At 37.2% G+C, this 18,535-nt stretch overlaps 1 protein-coding gene across 4 annotated transcripts in view; it reads right to left on the bottom strand.

The window, feature by feature from the left end:
- Window positions 1-670: 670 nt before the first annotated feature.
- The window catches only part of LOC18436029 (putative serine/threonine-protein kinase PBL21), a 40,817-nt gene continuing 22,952 nt past the window's right edge, over window positions 671-18,535 (bottom strand). For 3 of the 4 annotated variants that reach the window (XM_088873514.1, XM_088873515.1, XM_088873516.1), the window contains 4 exons: window positions 18,275-18,348; window positions 18,009-18,153; window positions 17,710-17,859; window positions 762-1,047 (listed from right to left, as the gene is read on the bottom strand). In XM_088873514.1, coding sequence (XP_088729640.1) covers window positions 967-1,047; window positions 17,710-17,859; window positions 18,009-18,153; window positions 18,275-18,348 — 450 coding nt within the window. In that variant the 3' untranslated portion in view covers window positions 762-966. Of the gene's footprint in view, window positions 1,048-17,709; window positions 17,860-18,008; window positions 18,154-18,274; window positions 18,349-18,535 lie in introns of all 4 variants that reach the window. The other variant, XM_011625769.3, reaches the window with a different exon arrangement.

Below are 18,535 nucleotides of genomic sequence, written 5' to 3'. Positions count from 1 at the left end.
CCCTCAATAAGAATATCACCCGTGAAGCCTGTACCAACTAAACAGAGCAAAATTCGGCTTGGTTAGCCGAAGTGTTTCCACAGGGTCCAGTATAGGAAAATAGTACCGTCCCTTCATGGTTTCGAAGGGAACCACCTACATCTGGAGGACCAGGTTCCCCAACAAACTCCCATCAAAGTTCAGCTTGAGAGATCCTTCAATGGGCAACTTCCATACCAAAAGAGGATGGGCAATATAGGAAAAGATAAAACAAATGACATTAAATTGACAAAAATATCAAAACGTGAAACATGACGACCCTCAGAGGTTGTAGAGAATACCTTAAAGACCGTAAGAACTAACTTTAAAAAGAGAAACTATCTCAAAATTTTGAAGAAGTTATCTCAAAATTTAAATTTGAGAGAAACTATCTCAAATTTTTAAAAATAGGAACAATATCAAAATTTTAAATTTTAGAGAGAAACCATCTCAAAATTTTTGAAGAAAAACTACCTTTAAATTTTTAGAAATAAATTATCTTAAAATTTTTAGAAAGAAACTATCTCAAATTTTAAATTTTAGAAAAAAGACAAACTCAATCAAACTGCATTAAATTTCAAGTTTTGGATATAAAAACTATTTCAAATTTTTTCGAGAAACCATATTAAAACTTTTAGAGAGAAACTATCACAAAGTTTTTAGAGAGAGGTCTATCTCAAATTTTAAATCGTTAGAAAAACTATCTAAAAATTTTATATATATATATATATATATATATCAAATTTTAAATCTTTAGAGAAGCTATATCATTTTTTTTTTGAGAGAGAAACTATCTATAATTTCAATATATTCATGAGGCATTTTTATCCTTAGAAAACTACTTATTTGTGAGCGACAAAGCTGGTATTGTTCCTAATACTATGCCCTGCTAACAGGCCTTGATCTATAAATTTGCATCCAAACTATGTCATCAACGAAAAGAAATATTTAACTTTTGGCATAGTATGGCAAGACTTGTTCCAATAGTTCTTGAACATGATAATTCTCTCCCTCAAGAAGGTGAAGCACCTGCCATAAACAAATCAACATTCTGAAACATTAAGCTAAGAGAAGAAAGCCAAAAAAAACTCTTATAATTTACTGGATATAAGATTATACTGGATATAAGAACTAAATAAAAATAATATGGAAAATTATGACGATAGATCAACATGTCTCATACTCCCTTTTTTTTCTTAAATGTCATGTTTGCAACAATCCCTATAGATATTCAGATAATCGAACAAAAGACACTCTTAATCAGTGAACACGAAAATAAAAATAAACGGAAAATACTGCACATTAAAAAATAAAGATAAATAAATAAATAAAACAAGGAGGCAAGGAGGCCATGCCATATTTTGTTCAAAATCAAGCTCAACTCCTTGAGTGTGTATAGAAAATGGATGAGGTTTCTATAAGGCCTAGGCTTTATGAAACAAAATAAACACACCTCAAATTCTCGTCTGCAAAGTACTTTCGGTAACAGAAATCTCTATGATGGCTCTAAAATCAATTTCCAACACCGTCAATAAAATTTAAAACTAAAAAAATAGTACAGATCTTGTGGATCGATGAACACTTATTTTTAAAGCAAAATGGACGATCTAGATAATCTATTATAATATACACTATTTTTAGAGCATGAAATCCTTTTTTTTTTTCACAACCACAATGTTCAAGTTGAGATGACTGATGTAAGATTTTTCAATGCTTGACTTGCAATTTTCAATGAGTTAAGAGGTAAGGATTTACTTATTTTGAAAGGGCTGCAGCCCTATCAAACGATTTTCCCTTCTTTAATGAAAAAGGAGGCTCCAAAATAATATTAAAATATAAAAACAAAAAATTACAGATAAATAAAACATGATATAAGAAAGTGGCTAGGCCACGTGAGCAAAAAGAGAGCATGCTCATAGTTTGCAAAAGCTTGAGGTGAGCTTATTCACTGCAGTGAAAAAATCTATGGTAGTGAGAACCTGTCCAATGAGATTGGCATAGTTTAATTGGGAAATAGGACGATCAAGATTCTTTTTGAGTTTAATATGAGCACCATAAGAGGGCAAAACTTATCTGCATTAAAGGTGACAAAAACTTTTGAGCACTTTCTCTAGATAGTGGCTCTGAGTTAAAACACACCCAGTCGGTTTCCTCGTTATTTTAATTCCAAGCATCACACCAGCTTGCCCATGTCTTTCATGTTAAATTCAGAAGAATATAATTTCCTAATGTCCTCAATGCATGCAATATTGCTGGCTAGTACAAGCATGTCGTCTACATACAAGCAAATAATTACAATCTCACCATCATAAACTTTGGTGCACACACAGTGCTAGCATCATTGATCTGAAATCCATCATCCATGTGATAAGACAATCGTGTTGAAACTTTCGTACAATTGTTTGGGTGCTTGTTTCAAACTATTCAAGGACTTCACAAGTTTATAAACTGTGTTCCAGTCAAGTTTTGCTCAATATAGATTTCTTCATCTAGTTCACCATGACGAAAAACAATTTTAACATCCATTTGGTGAATCTAAAGATGATAAATCGAAACCAAAGCAACGAGTACTCGATGGCAGCTAATTGAGCGACTGATGCATAGGTGTCAAAAGAAATCAATACCTTCTTTTTGATTAAAACCTTTTGAAATCAATCTAGCTTTATATTTATCTATAGTACCATCTGCTTTTATTTTCTTTTTGAAAATCCATTTACGTCCTAAATGCTTAGCACAAGGAAGGCAACCACTAATATCCAAATGTCATTCTCCAATATAGATTTCATCCCATCGACTGCCTCCCTCCAAAAAGGTGCATCACGTGAAGGCATGGCATCTTAGAAACTTTAAAGATTTTCTTGCAAAAGGTACATTTGAAAATCAGAGCCAAAATCAATTGGTTTCCTTATTCACTTACTTTTCCTGGGTTCTACGTCCTCAAGGTTCTCCTGCTCATCAATTTTACGTGAACCAAAAGATTCTTCATATTCATTATCTAGCTCACTAGTAAAGGTGTGCTCAGATAATTCTGCATCCCTGGACTCTATTATCGCATCAGATTCTAGGTTCAAAAATCTATATCAACATTACAGACAAAAGCACACTTGACAGATCTAGGTCCAAGTTTGAGCCTCTTAAAATCAAGAGCCCTACCAAGGCTGTACAGCCCCACACCTTAAGAAATCCTAAAATCAAGAGTCCTACCAAGGCTGTACAGCCCCACACCTTTTCAAAGTTCATATAGTGTAGCATTAGATTTTAAACATGGTATTTTGTTCAAGAAATTAAAAACTGATATTAAAGCATCTACAACAGATTAGCAGGGGGTTTGAATTGATGAGCATGACATTCACCATATCTACAAGGGTGAAATTTTTCTTCAACTAAGCATGGTGAATAATTTCATTTTCTTCACAATATTTAATGAAGTCAATAGAGCAATATTCACCACCTATGTCACTTCTGAAAATTTTAATTTTCAAACTCAAATGGCTTCCAACTTCTGCTCTGTAAATCATGAATTTTTCAAATATTTCTTCTTTGATTCGAATTAAATAAATATACGTATATATTGAGAAATTATCAATTAAAGTGACAAAATATTTCTTCCTACCATGGGTCTATACTTCTCTAAAATCATGAACATAATTGTGTAGCATGGGACTTCTTTCACTTTAGGAAAGGGTTTCCTTGTGATCTTTGATCATACACACAAGTCACATAGAATATTTTCGTAATTTTCAAACTTGAGAACAAGGTTTGGAGCATTCAATTTTCTCAAAGTATGATAATTCACATGGCCTAACATACCATGCCATTAAATAATCATATACATAGAAGAAGAGGTACCTTTTCCTTATGTCTATTGACTTTGAAGATGCTTTCAAAGGCACATGTCCCTACAAAGACACCATTCCTCGACAAGATAAACTTGTCGGACTCATAAGTTTGAAACCCCTATTGTTTAAAAGGCATGTAAACACTAAACTTCTCCAGATTTCAGGGGCATGATACACATCCAAAAGGGTGAGGACCTTACTGGACTTGAATATCAATTCTATTGTCCCTTTACTAACTACTTTGGTGGAAGAAGAATTGCCCATATAAAGGACATTGTCCTCTCCCACCATATGATAAGTCCTGAACATGTTTCTATTATTAGAGACATGTCAGGTAGCACCTGGGTCCATCCACTATTCTGGAGTACCCCCTATAGCATTTACTTCAGGGATAATGGCTATGGATCTTCCTTCAGCCACCTTGGCTTGAGCAAGCTACTTCTTGTGAACTATGAAAAATTTCTGCACACGGCCAGCTTTGCCGCAAAAATAGCATACCATGCTGTCTTTCTTTTCCTCTTTCTTCTCTTCTTTCTTTTCTTCAATCTTGATTCATTTTTAAGTCCTTGGCATTTTCTTTTTTCAGACATTCAGTTACATGAGCTCTGGCAGCCATCTGAGACTTGTATTCTTTCATATATCGGAGTTTGGTCTCCTCTTCAATTCTCAGACGAGTCATCAACTGTTCCAAGCTAATCTTTTGACCTCTTGGTAATTTTTCTATTATTGCACCAACATAGGAGGACTCATCAAATTTAATACCATTTGATGAAAGTTCATTTGCTATGATTTGAAAATCCCACACCAATCTCTCCTCTATATCTTAAAATTCAAGTATCTACTAATGAGATGCTTCTTTCTTCTAACATCATCTTTATATTTTGCTTCCACAGCGCCCACAGGTCCTTTACAATTGACGTTCCTGAGTAAAGACCAAACAAAGGATCGCTCAAAGCAATCAGGATATGCGCTTTGCAAATATAATCATCTCCGTGCCACTGTTAAACTTCTCCAGCAATTTGATCATTGCCAGTGTTCCCAGCTTTTGTTACAGTAGAGGGTCCTGGTTTCTTGAATACATAATCCATCCACTTTTAAGGTCCCCAACAAGAATTGGACCTTGGACTGCCACCTTCTAAAATTCATACCATCAAAATGTTCCAATCTCACAAAATTTTGAGTCGCTACTTTCAACAAGTTTCCAGTAGCCATCTCATGATATTAACCAGGTTTATCACTTCGAAATTGTTGATTTGCTTATCCCCAAGAACAAAATTTGACTGAATGTTAAACTTCTCCAGCAATTTGATCATTGCTGGTGTTCCCCAGTAGATTCCAAAGTTGTCATGGCAGCTTTTGTTACAGTAGAGGGTCCTGGTTTCTTGAATACATAATCCATCCACTTTTAAGGTCCCCAACAAGAATTGGACCTTGGACCGCCACCTTCTAAATTCATACCATCAAAATGTTCCAATCTCACAAAATTTAGAGTCGTTACTTTCAACAAGTTTCCAGTAGCCATCTCATGATATTAACCAGGTTTGTCACTTCGAAATTGTTGATTTGCTTATCCCCAAGAACAAAATTTGACTGAATGTCCCCCCACCGGTTCCCATTAACCCAGTAGAGGTTAGCTTTGATTTTAAAAATTTAGCGACAATAACAGATTATGATCTAAAGGCACGAGAGAAAGTTGCTTTCTTCAAAGTGATAAACGCCCCCAACTCGAAAAAGAAATCCAAGATGCAATTCAGTTCGACGAAATCACTCCCATGATATAACTGGCCCATCTAAAATGAGTCGAAAGAACTTCAAGTTGCACTCTAGAAGATATTAAAACTTAAAGCTGTTATCTCATCTTGCTGCCAAATTGATAAAGTTGTCAATGGACCTCAATTTGACACAAGTTGATAAAAAGGTCAATAGACCACTTACGGATCTCAAAAGTTGGTGCCTTGAAGTCCCCTGTTTTCTGTTACCAAGGCTTAAGTTTTCAAGAAGAAGAAACAATTTTCTTCACTTACTAACTTCTCACCCTCTTTCATCGCAAATGTTGGTGCCTTGAAGTCCCATGTTTTCTGCCTCTGCCAACCCTTGTCACCATCTCATCCAATCTTCTTATAAATCCATCCCCAAGTCTCTCTTTCACTGCCCCTCTCACTCCCATCTCCTAGTCTCACGCCATGGCATCTACTCCTAAAAGACAAAAAGGCCTCTCCCCAACAACATGCAAACCGTCCTCCATGATAAACACCTCTCACACCCCTTCCCCTAATTCTTCACATACCAACCACGTCCCAACAACAAACCAGGTCAACCCATTAATCCCCAACCTATACCAAAAACACATAAATTGGATCAGACTAGTTCCCCATAATTCAACATTATCCTAGCGCCCATGGACCTCCACATTCAAACTCCAATCCCTCCCTTAACAACGATCCCCTCTTACCCTAATTCTTCCCAGACCCACTATAGCATAAACCCTATCCTATTCAAGGGAGACTCCATCTCAAGAGAGGCTAAATACCCGGCTGAAGTCATTGATAGGGGTGTTCCACGTAATCTCTGTAAAGGATGCCCCATCCACCAAGACATCCCACTTTCAAGATGCAATGCTTACGCTTTCTCCCTGGTCTGAAAACACTAGTGCAATAAAAAATCGAAGTTGTGAATCATGACCACAGACATTCTACTGCATGCTTGGCAGCTGGAATCACTGAAACAAATCGAAGACTGATGTGGAGAATATTATCGATCCCATGGAAATCCATGGATTACCTTTCCACAGGTTCGATCCAGATTCTAATAGCTACAATGGTTCCATGGATTACCTCTTGGCCAAGCTTTGGATCTCCATTGGAGCCCACACCATCTGTATATGAGTTATTCGACAGAATGCCCTCACATAGCACCATCAAGGCTCACAGTATGGTCCACAATTTGGGGGAACATACTCAACAAGATGGTTGGATTATGGTGAAGTCTAGGCACAAGGACGACAAATCTTTAGCATGGATCTCTGGCTCTCAATGGACAAAATTAACATAGAGCCACGGGGACTATGAACACAATACCAGGGAACTGCATTCCACTGTCGACCCTAACCGATCAACATCCTAGGATACACAAAGTCCACATTCCCTCCCATTGATATCAACCTCACCAACCCACGCAAAGAGCAGCCCTTACATGTGTTGCAACACCATTTAGCGAGAACCCCAACAGGAAGCTGTATTCCCTAGCTGTACCCCAGATCACGTGCCCATGATCAACTTGGTGCCTAATAGATGCATCATGTGTAAAGATGCAAAGGCAACAATATGATCAACGTTTCTAGCACTGTGAATGGGTCTCCAGCCTTTGGGCCTTTCTTCTAGACCTCTTCAAATGGCATCACGCTACGCCATCCTCTATCTCACACCTCCTCCAAAATTTCTTGCCCCTTCCTTAGCCGGCTGCAGAACGCTTCCTCTGGGGGTATGCCATTACAGCTACCATTTTGGTGACTTGGAAGGAAAGAAACCTGAGAATTTTTTAAGAGAAAGCTCAGTATTGAATATCATGGACCAGGTTCAAGCTACAGTCACTTTTTGGGTCACAAATGCCATAAGGTTCAGACACCATTCAACGATTGACCTTCTTCCGAACTGACAGACAATTGTGGGAACATTGCCCATCTGAACCTCTCGCTCTTCTTTATGGCGCCTGCCAGAATGTGGGTGGATCAAACTTGATTTCAATATGTTGAGCGTGGGTTTTCTCATGCCCTTAGGGGTTGTTTTGAAATAAATAAAACCATTTCAATATGTTGATCTTGGGTTTTCTCATGCCCTTAGGGGCTGTTTTGAAATAAATAAAACCTTTTATTACCTTTTACGAAATCACCAAAATATCCGATTTTACTAAGCCCCTTTTATTCCACGTTTTCCAAAGAAAGCTCCTCCACTCTCTTTTTCTAGCCGTTGAAGCAAAAGGGCTATATATATTGAGATAGGATTTGGGGGGTTTGGTGTGTTGCACCTCTCATTCTCTCTCAACATCCTTGTTCCATCTCTCTCACACTAGGCATTTAAAGGTGCCTTGAGTCCAAGGGTGCATCCATAGCCTTGCAAGGGACATCCTAAACATCTATTGTGAAGCCATCTTGCTCTATCACCTCTGTAATGTTTTCTTTCCCTACATTGCTAATAATCTATCCATGGTCACAGATTTTTCAGCAATGTTTGGCATGCTTATGATGCTCTAAAGGTGTGGAGCTACTTATTCTCTACAAGCCCTAGTTGCAGGAAATTGGTGAGTTCGTTCCATACTCTTATTTGCTCATCTTGGTATGATTGATGACTATGATAGAGCATCAAATAGATGATATCAGATTGGGGATTTAAATAGATTATTTGAGGAGCTCTTATTATAAACATATGTTTATGCTTCTTATGTGATTGGATTATACATATGCAAAGCTTTTTTATAATATTTCCAAGTAAGGTTTAAAGATAGATTTTGATTCAAATCTAATAATGAATTAATCCATATTAGTAGCCACCTTAAATCGATCATAACATTTGGTATCAGAGCTTAGATTGGATGGCTACTACAAGAAGCATACTTTTGGAATTGGTAAAAATTGATAAGCTCGATGGATCTAATTTTTCTTTATCGAAAAGTAAATTATTTTTCTCGCTTCATAATATGGAATTGTTGTATGCGATTAATGAAGAGAAACCTAGTGAACCCAATGATAATTCAACTCTTAGAGAGAGGCAAAAATAATTGAAGTGGAAAAATGATGATTTTTCAGGTAGGGGTGCTATCCTAAATTGTTTGAGTGATAGGTTGCACAAAATATTTGAGGAGTATACTAATTCTAAGGAGTTATGGTTTTCCATTGAAAAGAGGCACAACGACGATAATTATGTTGCTAAATGCAAGCTTTATGAAAGATATAATGTGTAAGATGAAAGATGATCAATCAGTGCTAGAGTATTTTGAGGATGGAAGAGAATGATAGAATTAAGGGAAGGATGAAAGAGCTAAAAACCAAGTCTATTTAGCAATGGCCAAGAAAAATGATAACAAAGCTCCTAATAAGAATGCCAAGAAGCCTTTCCATCTTAAAAATTCCTAGAAGTTTAAGAATTGGTATAATTATAAAAAATTTGGTCATATTGCTAATTTTGTAGGGAACCCAAGAAGAAGAATGTTGGGCAAAGTAGTGGCTCCAAGGACTTCTCCTTTGTGGTTGAAGCGTCATTGATGGTGAGTTCCCTCGATGAATGGTCTCTGGACTCCGGAGCTACTAGGTACATCAAGAACAATATCGTGGAGTTCAAAGAAAAGAGTGATGGTGCCGAGAAAATTTTTATGGGAAACTCTTCTAGCATTAACATTCTCGGAGAATTGACAATTAAGCTTCCACTTCCATCAGGTGGTAATTTGACTCTTAATGATCTTTTGTATGCTCTCGACAAGAAAAAGAATTTAGTTTCTCTCTCTAGGAAGGATTAAGGGTGGAGTGAAATTTATGTAAGGGATGGAAAGATGGTTATCAAGAAAAATGGTGCTTTTGTTGTGAAGGCCACAAAGGTTGGCAGCATATACAAACTTGATCTTGATAATGGAATGAAAAGGCCATTTGCTTACGATGAATGTTTTAATATTTGGCATAGAAGGCTTGGTCATATTGGTTATGAAAAATTAAATAGATTAATGAAACAAAATGTTATTCCTTATCTAAAAAAGGAAAATTTCAAGTGTAAAACTTGCTTAACAGGAAAATTGCATATAAAACCTTTTCCTAAAGGTAAATGAGCTCAAAATTTACTTGAAATTGTGCATACCGATACATGTGGAAAATTAAAACCCAAAACTATAGGTGGAAGTGAGTATTTCATTATTTTTATAAATGATTATTCTATATACTATTATACTGACTTAATTTCTCATAAAGATGAAGCACTAGACATATTTAAAAGGCATAAATTAAAAGTTGAAAACCAATTAAATACAAAAATCAAGATTCTTAGAAGTGATAGAAGAGAATATAGATCAAATGCATTTAGTGATGTAATAACAATGGAATAGTTAGACAAACCTCTTTGCCTTACAGCCCTCAACAAAGTGGTATGGCCGAGAGGAAAAATAAAACTTATTGATATGGTCAATTGTGTGATTCAATAAGCCGGTGTAGAATATCAATTCTGGGGAGAAGCTATCATGGCGGTAACATATATATTAAAAGAGTGCTAATGTAACACCCTATGAGCTATGGTTTGGTAGGAAACCCAATCGAGACCATATCAAGGTATGGGGCTCTATGGCACATGTTCATATTCCTCGTGAGAAGAGGGATAAGCTAGGACCCAAGACTATAAAATGCATATTTGTGAGATACTCAAATGACTCTAAGGGATATAAATTTTATAATGAAAAATCTAAAGAAATTGTTGAGTAGAGATGTTTACTTCTTTGAAAATGTTGAAACATCTAAGGTAAAACAAGCTAGAATTTTAAAACAAAGTGGTGAAGAAGAACCAAAAAATCTTAACATAATTGATGTAGGAAGCTCTTCCCAAATTGATGACACTAAATTATTTGAGCCGAGAAGAAGTACTAGGGAGATTAAAAGACCTAGTTATTTCGATGATTATGTATAATATAATAAAGTTAATCAAGAACCATATAATTTTATGGAAGCTATTAGTTCACCTGAAGCAATGAGTTGGATGGAAGTCGTGAAGACAGAATATGAGTCTTTAATAAATAATAAAACATGGGTATCAGTAGAATTACCTACAAATAGAAAGGCAATTGGTTGTAAATGGGTATATTCAAAGAAACTTAATTCTGATAGAAGTGTTCACAGATATAAAGCAAGGTTGGTGGGTAAGAGATTTAGTCAAAAGGAAGGAATTGACTACAAAGAAACTTTTTCACTTTTTCACCTATAGCCAGGAAATCTTCCATTAGAATAATATTAGCTATAGCTAATCATTATGATTTTGAGATTCATCAAAGGGATGTTAAAACTGCTTTTCTAAATGCTGAATTAGAAGAAGAAATTTACATGTCTCAACCTAAAGTTTTTGAATGTGAAGGTCAATAAAATAAAGTATGGAAATTAATTAAATCATTATATGGTTTAAAATAATATGGTTTAAAATAATCCTCAAGACAATGGTATTTGATATTCTCACATACACTTAAAGACAATGGATTTAAGAATATCACTGTAGATTATTGTGTATAAACTAAGGACAGTGGGGGTATTCATTTAATTTTGGTCCATAATGTAGATGATATAATCATAACAGGAAATGATGGAAAATCCATTAAGGAATGTAAGAGGTGGCTGTCCTCTAAATTTGATATGAAAGATATGGAACATGCTGACTATATTCTAGGAATTAAAGTTACTAAAAACATAAATAAAATATTATTATATCTTGACCATGTGCAATATACTCTGAAAGTACTAGAGAAATTTAGATTGGAGAATTCTAAACTCATGGCTATCCCAATTGACAAAATTGTAAATTAACAAATGAAATGTGTCCTACGACTAATAAAGAGAAGGATATCATGCAGGATTGTCCTTATGCCCAGGCTATAGCGTCACTTGCTTATTTGATGAAGTGTGTTAGACCCGATATAACTTATGCAGAGGGGGTTTCTAGCAAATACATGATCAATCCTGGTATGATCAATCCTGGTATTAAGAGAATATTTAGATATCTAAAAGGGACACATGATTATGGCTTATATTATGGCACTAAGGATCTAATCCTTGAGGGATATAGCGATGCTAATTTAGAAGGTGAAGTTAATGAACATAGATCAACATCTGGATGATTATTTACCTTTGTTGGGACGCGTGTCTCATGGGGTAGTAAGAAGCCAAAGTGTATCTCACACTCGACTATGGAAGCAGAGTATATTGTATTGTATCATGCTTCAAGGGAGGCAATATTTTTAAGGCAATTCTTTAATGAAATGCCACTAGCCAAATATGGGCATGGGCCTACAATGACCTATTGTGATAATCAAGTAGCAATAGCCATTCAAAATACCCAATGTATCATGGCAAATGAAAGCATATTAAGAAAAATATCACTCCATAAGAAATCTGTGGCAAATAAGGAGAGGTAGAAGTTGACTATCTTCCTACACAGTTGATGGTTGCTGATCCATTAACAAAGGGTATTAATATTCACCCATTTGAAAGGAGTGTGGCTGTCCTGGGACTTAGTCGAATTGATAGATCGTCATAAGTGATGCCTTAGTGGCATGTTAGAGCATTTGTGAGCCAGTTGATAAGTCTATGACAATGAGATTTTATGAGTAGCCTCTTTGGCATTGTGATGATTATGGCTTTTGTTTCCTTTGTAGCATGGATGCCTTTGTGGCAGATCTTTGAGTCTCCAAGGGTAGAAAGGTTAGGTCATTTGACCTTTAATGGTTCACTATGTGATGAAAATCCCTTGGAGGGATGTAACCATGAACCATCGCCAGCTAGCGTGCATTTGCACACGTTTTGCCACTATCCCTAGTCAAAACGAAGTGATGTGCTAGTAGTTATCCGAGCAATTGAGAATCTCTCAGTGAGATGCATCTCTTTGTGAGATTTTGTGGTGACTCAGTGCACCGATGAAATGGCACCACATGTGATGGGTGCATGTATGTCCACTACCTTTTGTTTCTGGATACCTGATGGAGAGATTATGTTGATCCAGAAGTATATACATGAAGTTCATGAATTGGTTGATGGTCATGCAATGCGTCACGACTATGATGAGCATGGGAAAGTGCGTGGTTGATGCCACTGAGTGAGTAGATTGTATGTGTGAGTAGATTGTATGTGTGGGTAGATCGACCGCTTGAAGATGTGGATAGATGTTTCATTAAACCAAAACCATGTCAAAAACAGTGGGGCAATGTTGAGCTTGGGTTTTCTCATGCCCTTAGGGACTGTTTTGATCTTTTACGAAATGACCAAAATATCGTATTTTATTTAACCCTTTTTATTCCATGTTTTCTAAAAAGAGCTCCTCCACTCTTTTTTCTAACTGTCGAAGCAAAAGGGCTATATACATTGAGGTAGGTTTTGGAGGGCTTGGTGTGTTGCACCTCATTCTCTTTCAACATCCGTGTTCCCTCTCTCTCACTAAGCATTTAGAGGTGCCTTGGATCCGAGGGTGCATCCATAGCCTTGCAAGGGGCACCGTAATCATCTATTGTGAAGCTATCTTGCTCCTTCATGTCTCTATTGCTTTCTCTCTCTACATTGCTACTAATACATCATGGTAACAGATTTTCAGGCTATATTTGGCATGCTTATGATGCTCTAAAGATGTGGAGCTACTAGTTCTCTACAACCCCTAGTTGCAAGATATTGGTGAGTTCGTTCCATACTTTTGTTTTGCTCATCTTGGTATGATTGATGACTATGATAGAGCATCAAATAGAGGATATCACATTGGGGATTTGAATAAATCATTTGAGGAGCTCTTATTATAGACATATGTTTATGCTTCTTATGTGATTGAATTATATGCATGAAAAATGTTTGATAATATTTCCAAATAAGATTTCAATGATAGATTTTGATCCAAATCTGATATTGAATTAATCCATATTAGTAGCCACCTTAAATCGATCCTAACACAATGGTTGCTCCCTCAACAACCCGGGACCAGCAGGCTATGGGGTTCTTTTCAGAGAACACGATGGCAACCTACTGCTCTCCTACTCGCCTACATAGGCAACACCGATTCCAGATGTGCTGAGTCCATTGCCCTCTTAGAGGGGATTAAAAGAGTCAGGCTGGGATGGTCAGTTAGCAGCCAAAACTCCAATTTTCTGTGCTTAAAGGAGGCTGTGTCTGTGGTGGCTACTTCATATTTTTGACCAACTTCTCAATCTATGCAGGCATATACACATCTCCTATCAGCACATGACATGAGGCCAACCATGAAGCAGATAGCCTCGCCATAGCAGGAGCACTATCCGATCAGTTCAGCTTTCTACCAGTTGGACTTCCATAAGTCAACATTTTTGGGACTTCCGCACAGACTTTTATCTTTGTTTCTTATGTACAGGGTCCCCCTCACCCATTTTTGTATGGGCTTGGAGAGAGACAATTTTTTTGGAAAATGTAAAGAGCACCGATCTTGTGGGTCATTGTAACTTTTCTTGAGCAAAAAAGCAGTTAATTCCCCCCGACCCCCACCCAAACAACAAAATAAACAATTCTTTGGTTGGGGGCGAGGGACAGCCACAAATTCCACCCATAGCTTGGGGCACAGTTTATCTTCTCGAATTGACAGGTGGTCTAGGCATACGTGACCTAAGGCACTGTAACTCAGCCCTCAGCAAATGGTGGTGATGTTATGCCACTCAAGAAGACTAGCTGTGGCAAACTGTGATAGAAGGAAAATATCAAGTGCCCCCTTCCGCCTGGCCACCTCGTAGTACTCTAAATGCAAATCTTCGGAAGTGTGGCACTCGATTTGGTCCACCATTACAAGTGCCACATTCGTTTCAGAACAAGAGGTGGTGGACGAGTAACTTTTAGAATGACTTAAGGCTTGGGGATTCTGTCCTACATAGTTGCTTCCAATCACTCCTCTGAGTAACCAACAACCATGGTGTAACAGCCCAAATTTTCATGAGAGCCTTACAAGACTAAGAGAAAGTGCAGTTTAGTTCTTTCCTCCTTGTTGCAGTTCACCTACCTCTAGTGTTTTAAAATGCGGGATGCAACCAAAAGCGTTGGGAGGGCCGATGCGGCTCTATGCGGTCCGGATGTGGGTGCATCGCGGCGACGCGGTCAATAAATATGAAAAAAAATCTAAGAAAATAGGTTACTGCATAGAAAAATATATGGACGTGATATATGTGATAGTAGGTATTTAGATTATTCATTAACTCCAAAAGTATTGGCTGTAAGAGATTCTGTATCCACTATCCCTTAATAGAAACTAGAAACTTGAAACTAGCTTCATAAAACATTCAACAAACAACAACCTTAAGTACAAATCTGCAACCACAAACTTTAAAGTTACAAATTTTATAAACTCTTTAATCTTGAAAAGAGTCCATGAAGTTCTTCGGCTCAATTTGCACACTTTTTATAAACTTTATAAATTTATAAAAATGTTGTAACTTTAGGATATCAGAGCATGTTGAAGATCAATAAATTTTATAAACTCATTAATTTGTAACTTTACTGTATTAGTCCATGAAACTCTTTAAAGTTACAAATTTTATTTGAAAAGTACTGGGAAAAGTTCTTTGATTTGTAACTTTTAATCTTCATGGACTTTTAATCTTGTATTACAAACCAAAGAACTTCAACAAATAAAATTTCTGCCCGAATTTTCAAAATGCCCTTATTGCCCCTGCCCGAGGGGTACAATTTGAAAAAAATGGCAGATAGATTATGCAGCCCGATGCGGGATGCGGCTCTGATACGAAGATATGCGGCACATCTCTCCAAACCACGTATGTAGGAAAGTGCGATGCGTTGGGAGGCGCATAGCACCTGATGTGGCCGCATAAAATCATATGGATGCCCTCCCCATCAGGAAAATTAAGTGTCCTACTATGCTACTCTTCAAACAACCCCCCCAAACCCCCCATCCTCAATCTTAGCTTAAAGAGCTTGGCTGAATCCTTCCCTTCCTCCCCCCCACCCCACCAAACCCCCCAAAACCAAAGCACACACACAAAATTCAAACCTTCAGCAGGATTGCCATTGCCAGAAGAGCACTTACACTAGATCAAATCCAAAGACGGGGCTTCCTATACCCAATCGATGCACTAGGTGAAAAATGAAGGAAGAAACTAATAAGCACCTATTGCTCCATTGCAAAGTAGCTGGTAAGTTTGGTCTGATCTATTACAGCTATTCCAATGGACCTAGGTTCCACCACAAGTCTATACCAACCCTCTTCCACTACTCTCCATCATTCTCATCTGCAAGGAGATTTTTATGGAGAGCAGCCTTAGCAGCAACTCTTTGGGCGCCGTGGACAGTGAGAAACACCAGAATATCGAGGGGAAGGAAAGGAATACCAAGTTCTTCAAATATCACATTAAATAAATGGTAATTTTCTGGGCAATAAACTCTGAACATTTCAATTTCCACTCCACTGCAGATTTCCTCAACAATTGGCAAGCTATGGTCAAAGCAAGGTCTCCAAAAGTCCCTCAATTACCCTTGTGAAGATCACTGGAACAAGGCCAAATTAAACTGAACTTCAATGGATGTTCACTCAGAAACACTCGTGGCACATGCGGGTTATTCCATGATCATAGCGGGGACACTATTGAGTCCTACTCTGGTTTCATGGATGACACAGATTCCACCATGGCAGTAACAGTGGCCTCGCTAAAGGCACCAAAAGATTCAATCAGCAATGGGGCTCATTTTTAGTGGTTGAGGGTGACTTAGAAAAACTGGGCATCTGGAGCCTCCCCCTACCCATGGCATCTAGAACACTTTTTTGACCAATTAATTGATATATGCAGGCATATTCAGATCTCCCTACAGCATACCTGGCAGAGGACAAACTCAGAGGCTGATGCCGACATCAAAGATGGAGCTGCTGCGGACAGCACCAGTGGAATCATTCCTGGGACTCTTTTGACTTTGGTCCCATGTTATTTTACTTTCGGTTTCCAGGAGCCATACAATACATACTGCTTATGAATATAGCCAATCAGGGTGCACCTCATTTCTGCGGAGTATAGAGAACCTGACTTGTGGGTTGCCATTTTTTATACCGAGTACACGGCCCCCTATTTTGTACCTATTTGTTTCCCAATACAAAGGTTAACATTCACGCACTAACTAAGGGAAAGATCTTCAAAAAGACTATATAATACACAGACTGGCATAAGTGTGTGATTCTGACTCAAAAAAGACAAGACTCTTGTAGCCCAATTTGAGCACTGGATATCTTTCGGCTAATACTTTCAAGTTGCCTTCATTTTGTATTTGGTAGTATTTAATGCAACAAATACCTTAAGAATAATTTTATCAATTATTATGAAATAATCATTCTCACTACATAGAAGATACCACAAGTCCGCAACTTAACTATAGCTCATTCTTAACCAGTGCTTGTATGGAGAATATGCATAATAATACTATTATCTCTAGTGAGCATCCTACATCATGTTTTCCGCAGAATATGTTAATATGTTGTCATGAATTCCCTCATGAATGTTTTAGGTGCAAAATCTAACACTTACCTCTACCTGAAAGTAGTTGTTCCTGAAGGGACATGAAACAAAGTCAGAGGTTGGATAGTAGAATTACTATCTATACTTACGACTCAATTTTAAGAACCGGATGAGTCAATGAACAAGTGAGGGCACTGATCCGCTCCAAACTGGCTAGTTCACCAGTTGGACCGGTCTGAAAAAACAAATGAACAAATTACAAGAAACCCAATCAAAACCATTCTGAACCGGTTTAGACCAAATTTGACTGTTTTTTGAGTGGTTTATTGCTTCAGCAATCAAATCAGATTGTTTCTAGCCCAGTTTGTGCTTCAGCAATCAAATAGTTTATTGCTTAAAGTACACGCAGATTCCAAACAATCAGTTCATAAAATTTAATCAAGGAAAACAAGGGGAATTCCAATAAATAATATTCAAAATGCACTAACGGATAGTGGGTTACGTTATGATCAACATCAAACAATCACTATCATATAAATAGTGAAAATGAAACGATGTAATACAAACAATAAATTCGGCATGTATAGATGTGTAAAATATTTGCAAAAATAATAACAACACACGATAAGAGGACTGCAGACTGTCATGGATGCCAGAGCGATACCTCTCCAATAGATGGACGCATTTCTGGTTTTCTTCTCACACACAAGTATGCTGCCCTTGCCATATTGTACAACTCATTTGTATCATATGATTCTCCTATACGTGGGTCAATGATTTCATGTAATGCAAGCCTTTCAATAAGTGGTTCTGCCTGAATAATTTAAAAAACACAGAGTATAAATCTTGGGAAAAATTTATACATCTGTATAATGTAATAAAAAACAAGAGCAGAAATGCACCAATCGCAAGAATGTTCCATGCATTACAATAACAACAAAAAGAAAAAGAACTGCAATGTACCCATCTCAATAACATTTGGTTTTCTCCTGTACTGAAGTTAATTGCTTTACGCCCAGAAATCAGTTGAAGAAGAACAACTCCGAAGGCATAAATATCTGTTCTAACAGACACAACACCACTTTCTGCATACTCTGGTGCAAGGTATCTGCGCAAAAGTATTAGTAATTAAGTATGTATGCCCCGGGGCATAAATGATTCCAACCCATATATTACATTATATGAAGGTAATGATATGTTTACATTGCACATGAAACAGATTAACTCACCCAAATGTACCCAGCACCCTAGTGTGAATAGAACTTTCATCTGTTTTCCATTTAGCAAGCCCAAAATCACCTAACTGCAACATGAAATTTTCCAATATAACAAGAAGCAACTAGCGTATAAATAGGCATGAAACACAAGTGTAAACAAACATGTAACCAACAAAGTTCATTCTTAATAATTTTATATTGAATTTGCAATATTGAGGAGCATGCACACCATATAGACTGTGTGCTGTACCAATATCCATGCATGACATAAGA

Source organism: Amborella trichopoda, chromosome 8 (assembly GCF_054954075.1).
Source record: "Amborella trichopoda isolate Santa Cruz 75 chromosome 8, AtrichopodaSantaCruz75HAP2 v2.0, whole genome shotgun sequence".
In the NCBI taxonomy this organism is placed as follows: Eukaryota; Viridiplantae; Streptophyta; class Magnoliopsida; order Amborellales; family Amborellaceae; genus Amborella; species Amborella trichopoda.
The sequence above is the reverse complement of the archived record's forward strand: the minus strand, read 5'-3'. Positions and strand labels throughout refer to the sequence as shown.